This window comes from Haemaphysalis longicornis, unplaced genomic scaffold (assembly GCF_048455015.1).
Source record: "Haemaphysalis longicornis isolate Haplotype H1 unplaced genomic scaffold, Haemaphysalis longicornis Haplotype H1 scaffold_3, whole genome shotgun sequence".
Lineage (NCBI taxonomy): Eukaryota > Metazoa > Arthropoda > Arachnida > Ixodida > Ixodidae > Haemaphysalis > Haemaphysalis longicornis.
In genome coordinates this window covers 233,188,370-233,200,808 of record NW_027526335.1, presented here as the reverse complement: position 1 = coordinate 233,200,808, position 12,439 = coordinate 233,188,370, and the positions used below count along the sequence as shown (strand labels likewise).

The following is a 12,439-nucleotide window of genomic DNA, read 5'->3' as shown; positions in this document are numbered from 1 at the left end:
TTTCCGAGAACTAGTGGAATCGTTAGATTGGGAAATTGTCTATCGGGTGAGCGATGCGAATATCGCTTGTACTGTTTTCCTGCAGTCCATAGGAGAATGCTATGATGCAGCCTGCATCATAGCATTACAACCTCCAACCTGCAACCTGCAACCTCTACAACCTGCAAGTAAAAGAACCAAAAAGGTGCGAAAACGCTGGGTGGATCCAGATCTGTATAAACGCATAAAAAAGAAAAATGCTGTTACACAATTTTATAAAAACGAAGGATCCCGGAATATGCAAGGCGTACAAAAAGTTTAGAAACAAGCTACAGAGCGATTTAAAGGGCGCGAAAAGCGCATATTACGAACGGCTATTTTTTCACATACGAGGCCAGCCTAAGAAAGTCTGGGACACTGTTAACAAAATAACAAGTAGAAAAACAATAACACAGCCGCAATTCACGCATTTAAATGGAGAGCCGGTAGACAGCCTTCAGCTAGCCAACTGTATGAATACTCATTTAATTGATGCTGGTGCGCACCCAACACACACTGATAACGGCGGCTGCGGCGCGACTGGCATTCCACGATTGTCCAGCTCTATCTATCGAGTGTGATTAAGCACGTGGCACTAGAACTAAGTGACGTGTTAGCGTACATTATTAATCTATGTCTGTCCACCGGTGTTTTTTCTGAGGAACGTAAACTTGCTAGAGTGACGCCGATTCATAAAGGGGGAGCACACGACAATGTATCAAATTACAGACCAATATCTGTCCTGACAGTTTTTTCCAAGGTATTTGAGGGAGTAATCTATAATAGACTATCGACTTTCTTTTTTAAACACAATGTAATTTCCAAGTATCAATATGGTTTCCAAAAATCTAAATCAACAGAGCAAGGATTACTGTACATTAAAGATAAAATAATTGCAAACATTGAAAACAGTTCACAATTGGACTGTTTTTACACCTTAAAAAAGCATTTCATTCGATAGCTCATAATATTTTGCTAAATAAATTGGAGAGGTATGGAATACGTGGCGTGGCAGGTAACCTTTTAAAAAGCTATTTGACTCAAAGAAAGCCGTTTGTTCAACTAAACTCCATTGCATCAGAGTCATCAGACATATTAGAGCTAAAACAAGGTGTCCCGCAAGGCTCCAAGTTAGGCCCGTTTCTGTTTATAGTTTATGTAAATGACATCTTAAATATAGAAGGTCCGCAAGAACTTGTAATGTATGCGGATGACACTAACGTTTTCTTCACATCTGATAATATAATTAAACTTCACTCAATGGTAAATGTTTACTTGGAGCAATTATCAAATTGGTTATTAGATAATAAATTGCAACTTAACGCTACAAAGACAACTTACATGATATTTAGGCCGTACAATAAAACTGTCAAGAAAGAAATCCCCATTATATTCAACAGAACCAAGTTAAACCGATTGACAGAACAGAAGTTCTTAGGTATTTGGTTTCAAGAACAACTTTCGTGGAATACGCATGTTGCTCACCTGTCCTCCGAACTCTCTAAAAGTATAGGTCTCATATATAGATTCGGCCATTTGATACCAATATGGTTGAAACACAACTTATACAATGCTCGCATTTATTCGAAACTATGCTACGGGATTTTGGTGTGGGGGACCACAACTAAAACTAATTATAACAGGCTCATTGTATTGCAAAAAAGAATTTTCCGCATATATTTAGATTATCGTGGCTGTTACGCTGATTTGAGGACAAGTCCTTTATTTACTGAATATTCAATGCTTCGAGCTGACCAAATCTATTACATGAAGGTTCTGCACACTATTTATAATCAAAAGACCCACAATCAAGTTAACAATAAATCTTCTGGCTACCATCTCAGGCATACAATACGGTACACTCCAAAAGTAAGAACGAACTATGGTGAGCAATCTTTCCTGCACCAGTCAACTGAAATATTAAATAAATTTGGAGAAAAACTAAACTTTGACGCCAGTGAACTTACGTTTAAAAAACAGGTCAAAGAAGTGTTACTTAAGCAAAACGCTCGCAATACTGATATATAAAATAGGGTTCGAAGTATATGTCTACATGTTCCCCTAAAGGTAGAAATTAAAAAACAATTACAAACAAAAATATATTAATACGTAATTGTGACATAGTAGTGTAACTGATGAAAGTTCATGCGTACGAATTACTGCGTTTATGTGTACATTGTGATCCCTTTGTGAATTTGAGACCTATGCTTTGTATAATACATAAGAAGTGTAGTAATGACTCTGCTTTGTGCTAGTTCTCTATTACATTTGTGCTATCATGCTTAAATTTGTGAACAGACGTGCTGTTATGTACGCTGTAAATCGGGTGGCTGAGGCCTCTGTCAGGCCACGTTCGCCTTTTGTCTCAGCCTCCCCTTGGTTTTTGCCAAGAAATAAAAAAAATCAAATAAAAAAATTCTCCACTCCATGCTTCTCTGCAGTACGCAGTGTGGAATATGGCATTTCTTTGCTTCTTCAGTCTCTTACCAATTTATGCTTCGCTGCACTGAATGGCATTCACTTCAAGTATCACCAGGTGGTCAAAATTAATCCTGAGCTCTCCACTACGGCGCGCCCCTTAGCCCACTTAACTTCGCGCGTTAAACCCCACAATCAGTCAATCACTGAATGGTATTGACGTCGTTTGCCATGACGTCACTTAATCAAAGAGCATGAAGAATGGCGCCATAATGTTCGTTCAAGGTTTTGCTGCAAAACGAAAGTTTCAAATCTGTACATCGGCTGGCGTGGTACCATGATGTACCGCTTCTCGCCGTGCAAGCGGTGAATGAACACACACCGGGTGCGCCCGGGAATTAGTGGAATACAGCGAAATGCAGTGGTTGCAGCATAGGTGTAAGCTTCATGCAAATGGAACGCCACGTGGCATTCTCTGTTTGGCGCTACCCGAATGGCGCCAAGCCTTTTGCGAAAATGAACTACGTTGCCGTGATTGTATTTCCCGTAATATGGAAGCAATTTAGAAAAGAAGAATGCCTTTGAGCAGCAGTGGGATTTTGAGCCGAGACTGAAGCATATAACAACCTACACCTGACGGCGCTGAACAGCCGGTACACGTCGAGGGAGCGTCCCGAAGCTAATTACACCTTGCTAAGACGATGCCAGAGCGTCTGCGTGATATGTCAGCGCCAGGGTGGTTACCACGCGTTATGTCCCTGCATTTTACAAATGAGCCCGTCGGTAGCAGGCCAGGCGAGGGAGCGCACGAGCTCCAAAGCCAACGTCCTGTGGAACGAGACCGGCCGGGCCCTGGCCTCCGCACCAGAATCGGGCGCTTTCCGAGCCGGCGACCTTGCGGCAGTTTTTAATAACCTCAAACAGGCTTGCAGCGGCCCCGCCACTCGCAGTGCAAAAGTTGGCTTTACGAGGCCGAAATTGCCCACGTGCGTATTGCATTTAAAATTAATCGCGAGTCAGCGCTACTGTACACCGTGTACTGGCTTCGTGTATATCGCATGCTGCTGGTTTATGAATCCTCCCCAAGGCGCCCAACTTTTCTCCGGCTTGTAGGCCCGTCAACGTTGGTGCCATTAGACGAAAACCCGTGCGGGCTGGAGACATGCTGCTAGTGTTGCCTGAGGCCCAGTTTGTGCGCCTTCGTGCTCCTTTCTGTGTGGAGGTATGGAAAAGCGTACCGCATGCATAATAAGAGTAAGCAACCATGAAAAAGCACAATAATGTAGATCTTTCACATACAAATTACTATCGTATCAGCATGTCAGATCGATAAACTAAAACAGAACACGATAGATGGCACAAGAATGTAACCAATTACGTCACGTCCACGCAACATGGCATAAGTTGCTTAATTGTATTTTAAACGTATTTTATTAGCTTTGTTTACCGCATGAAGAAGAATAAGAGTTACACGAGACTTTAGCTGGTCACCGATTCAATGTGGGGGGTCGGGGGTCTGGTTCCAGCTATAAATTTGTACGCAAGCTATGCAACACACACCTAAGCGTTTATTTGTTAGAAAACGTTATCATCTTTAACTCTATAGTAATCTGGGATAGCTAAATGAAATTGACATATTGTAAGGCAACGGGTGAACCAGGACGTTTATTCGGTGATCCAGTGGGTTCTGAACACCGTACCGAGAGCGATGATGATCACGCACGAGGGACTCAGAGGGTTAGGTAATGTTAATGAGAATGATAATGTTAAGGCGAGGAAGGAATGCGGGAGATTGCCCAGAGTGCATGAACAAGTCCCTGTAAGTGTCGTAGATGTCCAGGCCGTGGTGAGGCGACATACGCGCTCACAATAAATATATGTTGGCAGGGTAGCATTATTATGGCCCTACCCTGGATGGTGAAGGGGGCGGACGGGGGTGCAAATGCAATTTCTAAGCCCTGTTTTCGAAGAGAGAACAACCGTTATCAACAAGTTTTGTCGCAGGTTCCCCACCCCAGATGGCTGGGGGAACAAGCTGCGAATGAGAATCGAAATAAATGCCCTCCGCACTGACGGCCAACCATCGAAGCTGTAACGTGGGGCCGGTCCTGCCCTGCCGCTTGAACTGTGCTTCGCGCAGCAGTTCGCTGCGACCGCGAGTCGCTGCGAGAGAGACTCTGTACCGGTCCTTCCAATGCACGGGTTCAAATTAGCGGGGTTGGTAGATGCGAGAGCGCAGCAGCTACGTCGTCTATCAACCCAGCCAGTCTCTCTCAGACTCTTGCTTAACCCGGTTTTTTTCGTGCATGCGCATGAGGTTGCGCCGAAGGAGTTTTCTGCCTACCGGATTTCTGCCGGATTTTTCTTTCGCCCCGCTCTAAAAGTGTAGTTGTTCCGCAGCTGGTGCAGAGGGGGGATGTTGAAATCACTCCGCCTCATTCGGTGCAGCTGACCGGTGCGACGCACTTGGGCCGCATCCGCACCAGCTGGGGCGGCGTGGGCCGCAACGTGGCCGACTGCCTGGCGCGACTCCTGCAAGCCAAGGTGCGCCTCGTGTCCGCCGTCGGCTGCGACCGCCACGGAGAAGCCCTGCTGGCCCACAACCCGCTCCTGGTGAGCGAATCTCCTCTGCCCCACTTGGCCCACTTCCCCGGATCCGGACTGCAGGTCATAGGCGAACATAAACGACACTAGCACGTGTCCCGGAAAATAGCGGAACTCTGATTGTAGGGTTTATGAGGCGCGCGGTAGTGGAGGGCTCCGGATTAATTTCTACCACCTGCTCGGTATCTTTAACGTGCGCCAACCCGCTCTTCGCCTCCGTCAGAAAAGCGGCCGGGATCGAACCCGCGTCCTTGCACTCGGCAGCCAAACTCCTCAGCCAGCGCGGCAGGTAGTACAAATGGGGAGCTTCGCAGTACATAGCTATCGCGATGGGAACGAAAAGGGAAAACGCCCGTGTGCTGAGATTTCTGCGGACGTTAACGACCCCTGAAGGCAACCCAAATCAATCCGCAGCCGTCCACTCAGGCTCGCCTCATAGCCTTGGCGTAGCTTCGGCGTGCAAAACCCCCGACACTTGAGAATTCCTAGGTGGCCGGTCTGACTCTAAATAGCCCGTTCACGAGCGTGACACACCCGCCTTACCTTTGCCGTGCCGCCACGTAACAATATTACGGCCACGTGCTCTCATCGTGGATGTTTACCTAGTGTGAGGTATCTTTCTGCTGCTTGGACATATCTCGGTTTCCTGCGAAGCGCTGAAAAATTTACCGTCCCTCCTTAATAGACAAAGTTGAGAGAAGAGCGACCGCTTGTTGACATCAACCTGGGCGGCTGTGTTGGCCGGCGTAGCGTCATTCCGCATTGCTGGCCTTTTCGGGTGCGTTTCTCGCCGCGGTCTACGCTGGTGCCCGTGCGCATCGGCGAGCAGCGCCGGCGCGGCTCGAAGGGCGAATTACATTGATTGTAGAGTTTAACGCGCCGACGCAACGCAGGCGATGAGGCGCGTCGTAGCGGAGGGCTCCGGATTAATTTCGACCACCTGGGGTTCTTTAACGTGCGCCTAAATCTCGTACACACGGGCCTTTTTGCTTTTCGCCTCCATCCGAAAACCGGCCACCGCGGCCGGGAATCGAACCCGCGACTTCTTGCTCAGCAGCGCAACGCCTTAGCCACTGAGCCACCAGGGCGGGTCCGATGGGCGAATTAAGCTATTGTTTTGGGGTGCTGCTATAAATGGGGCCTTGTTGTCCAACTACGTAAAGTGTGCCAACGTTCAGAGATTACTTAGTCACAAAAAATCCCAAATAAAGGTTGTTTTAGCGCTGTTTTGATTCGCGTTCATCGCGTAGTTTCTTGTTCACGCGTTTTGTCCAAATACAGTTGTGCGATGGCTTTAGTGTTTTTTTAATGACTGCTTACCGTAACTAAATAAAACCGGAAGCGCTGCAAAGTCGTGTAAAGCACAATTCTGGGTGTTATTATAACGTTCTAAAGCTTGTTTTAAAGCATTCTTTTCCGGCCTACGCTAATATGGTTGGTTGTGGACGCACTATGAAAGGTTGTAGAACAAAATAATTATGCATGGGTGTGGACGCTGTATATTATCCCTTTGTCGCTTCTTTATGTTTCCATGTGCGATGAAAACGCTGCAGCGCTGGGCGTTATAATTGCCAGCTGACTTACAACTGACGCGGTCTGCCTTGAATACCTCTTCCGCATTATCAGGTGTTGCCTGTTCGGTATGTGCTAATCTGCGGCTATGGAAACACAAATTTTCGGAACTGCCATGAGGCGCATACAGGGGACGGGAAAATCGCATTTATGCGTGGCTATTAATTAAGGTGCGCGCTCGCACGCAAATCGCGTAATACTTAGCGAGTACAGTGAAGTTAATAAACGCTGAAAGAAATCGGGTGATCAACCTTTGTTAACGCATACAAATATTTCTCGACCTGGCACATAAGCCTGCGGATGGGAGCATTTCTATATTTTATATTATGCATTACATTACTGGTTTGCTAGCATATGCGACATGACTTTTTTATGTGTCCTTAGTTTTTATTTTTACTCATGCATTCGTGCATTAATATTTGCCAGATTTCCTGCAGCAAGTTTTTTTTTATTCGTGACCTAGTGGCTTTACTGCGATAACTATGTATGCCGCCGATTTGAGCTCTACATATAATTCCATTACAGAGAATTCAGGAGCGAACTTCCATTTTGTACAGCCCCAGTTGTGGCTCCGCATCAGACTACGCTGAAAATGTGCCATTATACTAATCTACTTCAACGACTTACGCAGCGAAATGTATCGCTCAAGATTTCATATACTGGTGTCAAGCCGATTCTCGGCGGTGGTGTGAACAGATACGTCATTAATCGCACTCACATTGGAGTCCAGGCATTACTTTGAGTTCGATGGGGGACAGCTTGGAGCGTCAAACACACGGACAAGTACCGCCATCTCGCGGAGCCCGACGTAACAAATGACGGGCACACACATGGTTGCCCGCGTGCGTGCCACGCCAGTGAATACAGCCCATGTAGAAGCATTTCTTTTTTGTGATTTTCAAGTAACTGTTTTGACGCAACGGAAGCCCTGTTTCACGCATGCGCCGTGGGTTCAGAGGTCTTGTGTCACAGCTTTTCGGTCGACCAACTGGTCTATGGGGAAATTCGTTAGTTGTTTGACAGGACGCCGTCAATCCCACTAAGAAAGCTTTAATAAACATTTGGTGTCTAATTAGAGAAACTCCGCAACGCTTTCTATAAACGCTTTCACTCTTTCCCTCCCGTCTGGAAGCACTGCAAAAGCTATAGTTATCCCCCGCACGGAGCGCTCACTGCACTATTTGCTCGTCACGGTTCATACGTCTTCCGTTTCTGCTTTGCTCTTGTGGTTTTCTTTTTAAAGTTTCTAACGAATGCGTTCATTGCTGTAACTAGGGGAAGCCAGCAGAGCCGCTGTATAATAACGCAATTCCCGCTGTCGAGGGACGCCAATCCCGGGAAAGACAGAAAAATCGTTTGAGCAAGTTTCTAACTTACCTGGTGGGCATGGAGTCGTAATTTCTGTCTGAGGTACTTCGCGACCCCCTAATCTACGTACACTATGTGTTGGTTGACTACTTTTCCAAGAATTTAGGATTTGGAAAAAAAGTTGAAAAAAGTGTCGCAGGGTCCCTTTAAGCTGCGCCTCTTTGCGTGGCACGGGATAGCGTTATTGGGAGCCATTCACTACGCCGCATTACATCATAGCGCTGTCATCATCGGACCACTCAGAGAGGCCCTCGAGCGGTGAACACGTTTCGCTGCTGCTCGCACACCATACGTTGGGTGAGCGCGTTATGATTTCGGGGGTTTCAGTGGGCTCCGCGAGGTGTCGCCACAGTATTTTTTCCTCATGGTCAACGCCGCCGACAATACCAGCTTTTCTGCGACGCGCACACTACACCCTAACACTATAACGGTACGCGTTAAAGAGGCAGTTAGGAGCAAAAGCAAGTTCCGTATATCGGTAGATTACAGTGTTGTGAAAAACAACCGTAACACTCGCAGCAACTGCAGTTGCTTATTAACACAGAAAATGCGAAAAGCGTAAAAACAGGTGTTGACGCCCTATTCACTTTCCCTTGCTGCGCTTTGTGACATCACAAACCGCGAATGCACGCTGGAACGGGGTTGGTGGAGCTTCGTCTGAAGCAGACACAGAGCCGGCAGGGACGTGAAGATGTCGAAAATAAATGCATGCGGGAACTTTTCATGGGCACGCGCTTTTGAAAAGATTCAAACCACAGTAAGCACGCATCATAAAATTTGATGTCACAGCCCTGGCGGCAGGGTTTCAGCTCCGATTTCATTGAAGCGTTTTCTTTGTGAGCAAGCGCAGTCAAAAGATGTATGCATGCGGATCGAACACGAGAGCCTACCGTACCTACAGGTCGCCGGCGAAAGGTTTATTAGAAAAGGTAAGAAAGTCGTTCCGGATTTAATACGGCCTCCTTATTCTAGAGTGAACAAGGCTTCCATATGGAATCGGAAACGTCTTTCTTGCCTTTTTCCAGAAAGCTTGGGTCGCCGACCACGCGTTCATACTATGATGGTAAAGCGTAGAGCGCGAATTAACAAGGGCGATAGAAAGAAGTCAAGCACAAGCGCTCAAACACAAGCTTAGAGCGCTTGTGTTTGCCTTCTTTCTATCGTCCTTGTCAATTCACGCTGTGCGTTTTACCAAATATGCACCAACTTGCCCAACAGTTTGTTTTTACTGTAAATATCTTACACGACCAGAAGAGATTTCGCGAAACCGTGGACTTCGTCCCTACTGACCACTAGCGCATGTATTTTTGTAACTTCGGTGCATTCCTGTATTTGTTCAAACTATTTTGATCAGCGTACCATGTGTATTGTGCCTAAATGTTTTTTTTTTCTTGTCATGCCCCTCCTGCTTGGGCCCTTCAATGGGCTTGCAGTATGTTTTAAATAAATAAAATAAATAAATGTACAGAAGCAGCCAGTGGCAACAGCATGTATTGTAAAAGAGCTATGGACCAGAAACAGAACGCCGTTAAATTGCTTGATCAGTTGCATGCGTACTTTCAACACCTGCTCTGCTCCCAGGGGGCGCTACATATGGCATCAAAAACACGCGTCCTCATTAGCTGCGACGAAACTGAAAATCAATGAGAACAGGCTTTCAGGAAGACGGCGACGATCGAGTCATACCGGGCTCGGAAAGCCACTTTCTCACGTGCTGGGAAACGTCACGAAGAAAATGGAAGGGAAACGCAGAAGGAAACGCCAGCTCTAATTTTTTTTTTTCAGCAAACAAGGCATCGTTGGCTGTCGATCAAAAGCTAAGAGGGCTACGGAACACTCAATCTACCAGCTGAAACAAAAGGTTACTCAGCCTTTGGTGTCCCTCTACATTTCCCGCACGAATGGCAAAATGTAATTATATTTCATAACTTGGTACTATTTTCGTGCCCTTCTCAACCTACGACGAAAAAAATTACAGAATACCGCTGACGTAAAACGTCCAGAATATTGCCCCAATTTTTTTTTCACGCCTACATAAAAATAATGCACATGTCTTGAAGTTTCGAGAGTCACGGGCATTTCGGATCGATTTCTTCGCTCTTCATATCCGCGTGCCTGGTGATTGATGCTTCAGAATATGCTCGAGGCACCAAAATTTCCATCAAATTTTGCATCAATCTCCATCAAACTCAAAATGTCCGTCAACGTGCCATGAATGATTTTGTGTTGACACTGCGCCACGGCCTTCCGGCCTCGGCATTCGGAGGTGTCGCTGTTTCCTCTTCCGCAACGTTTTCAAAAAACGGAGAATCTAAACCCCAACACCGAGGAGCGAGGGGCGCATTGAGAAGGTGTTATGGCAAGCTGGCCCGACGGCGCCGGCCTCCTTCCCGCCGCGGCCGTGTCAACGTGGCCACGGGACATGGCTCGCAGACAATGTTGCCTGAGCCTGCGCTTTTAAGTGCGGAGCACTTTATGGGCTCGCCTTGTCGCCTTGACCCAAATGATAAAAGGCAGACCAATATATTCTCGGAACGACTACACACCCACGTATAAGCGAAGCTCGTGTAGAAACAAAGTAAGTATAGTCGCGTTGTGGAGAAGATCAAGTAAATTTTGGGCTAAGTGGAATTCGAGCCAGGGCCCTCCGAAATGCGAGAAGAGCACCACATTCAAGCCGACTACAGGGGAGCCGAGCGAAAGGGCTCTGCAGTCGGTAGATTTGAAAACGTGTGCTCAGCACTACACTGAGGGGGGGGGGGGGGGTGCAACTCAACAGCGGAAGTTTCCCCCGCGCCTCATCACTGCAGTCGTCTGGTACGGCCGGCCAACGCAAAGCTTACGTTACTGCGAGGGCTCTGAACGCGACAACAGTAGTTTCCGTGACTTCTAGGACTTAATCTGCTCACAAATTACTGCAGTGATTACAAACAAACAATGTGCGAAAAAATGAAGGAAGCTCACACTAACGCGTTAGACTTGAAGCTGTACGCAACGTTCACGACCATCACGAAGGTTTAAGTCCACCGTTGCAGCCCATTTGCTTCTTCTCGCTGTCACAACGACCTTTGCCCCATCAGTGTTGCTATAAGTGTGAGCTTCTTTCTTCTTTTTTTTTGGAAGTGGTGTACAGTCATTGGACACCACCTTAGAGGGGCGTATATGCTATGACGTGTCTCTCTCATTCCGAGCAAGTGTTTCCAGGTTTACGTCAAACTCTGACGTTTTTTTTGCCAATCTTGGCCAATCTGCCTAAGTGGCTATGCTTGGCTTGACAACTGTGCGTAGGGGGCGCTGGGCGGTGGTCGCGAGGCACACGCTCACGAGCGCTCCGCAGCGTCTTGGTATTTTCAACTGCAGACACGAAAAATGACGCTATGGAAAACAGCTTGGCTGTTAAACTCAGACCATGCAGTCTCCTTTCGAAACGTGCGCGCCTTGACATCTGGGCCCGTCGCTTCGGCGGAGTGATACACTACATGAACTAATGCCATTCTAACAAATTCTGTAAATTAGAGCGTGGTTATTACACAAGTATCAATTAGGTGAGCAAAAAAGCCCGTACCCGCTGATAGAGAATACGTAGGGGTAACGAAGGCGATTGGCCGAGCCTTGGTGTCTCGTTACTGGAACAGTACGAATGCGTGGCAACGAGAAAATGATGATCATGATAATAAGAGAACACATGCGTACCACTGAACACGTGCTACTGCCGACATATGTTTTACAAATTTCAGCGGTGCATGCGGCGTATGTGGCGATGGACTCCGAAGTGTCTACATGACAGCAGCCGTGAAACGTGGCGGAGCGCACAATGCCGGCTTATCCGTTCTACAACTGAACACCAATCCTTTCGCATTCACTGCATCATAAGGTTCCTTCCAGAAACACTCGAGCCGAAAGGTAAAAGCCTGCAGAGCAGACGCCGCGGTATTCGATTCGACTGCGCAAGTCACTTTGTTGACCGCTACTTCGCCGCCTCTGTATTCTTTTGAGTTGTTAGGGGAGCAAAAGTTATTTTATTTATTTTATTTCCAGGTACTGTTGGCCGCTTGGGCCGTTACAGAGGTGGGGTAAAAAACAGACATAACAACCGTCATGTCAAGCGTAAAGAAGAAATGCATAGCCAATACAAAAAGAATACATCACTATAGTACATTCTACAACTTACATGCCACATCACATACATCACAAAATACACTTCACAATACTACATCCTACAACGTACACGATACAAGTTACAGCAAATACATTCAAATTTACAATAGAACACAGGCACACAGACGCAAAAAAAGCAATCACCGTTCACGAAGATTCACTTAGAAAATATTTTGTAACATTGTTTTCAAAATGTTCTGCAGTTTCAGAATCACGTATAGCACCCAGTAATACATTCCACTCTTTTATTGTTCTAGGGAAGAAAGAGTATGCATATGTGTTCACACGACATTGAGGAACT

The 12,439-nt window shown here is 46.6% G+C and overlaps 1 protein-coding gene across 1 annotated transcript in view; it reads left to right on the top strand.

The window, feature by feature from the left end:
- The first annotated feature begins 4,268 nt into the window (after nucleotides 1–4,268).
- Nucleotides 4,269–12,439, top strand: part of LOC144175765 (uncharacterized) — a 419,826-nt gene continuing 411,655 nt past the window's right edge. Inside the window, exons 1-2 of the mRNA XM_077704781.1 lie at nucleotides 4,269–4,282; nucleotides 4,821–5,049. Coding sequence (XP_077560907.1) covers nucleotides 4,269–4,282; nucleotides 4,821–5,049 — 243 coding nt within the window. The remainder of the gene's footprint in view (nucleotides 4,283–4,820; nucleotides 5,050–12,439) is intronic.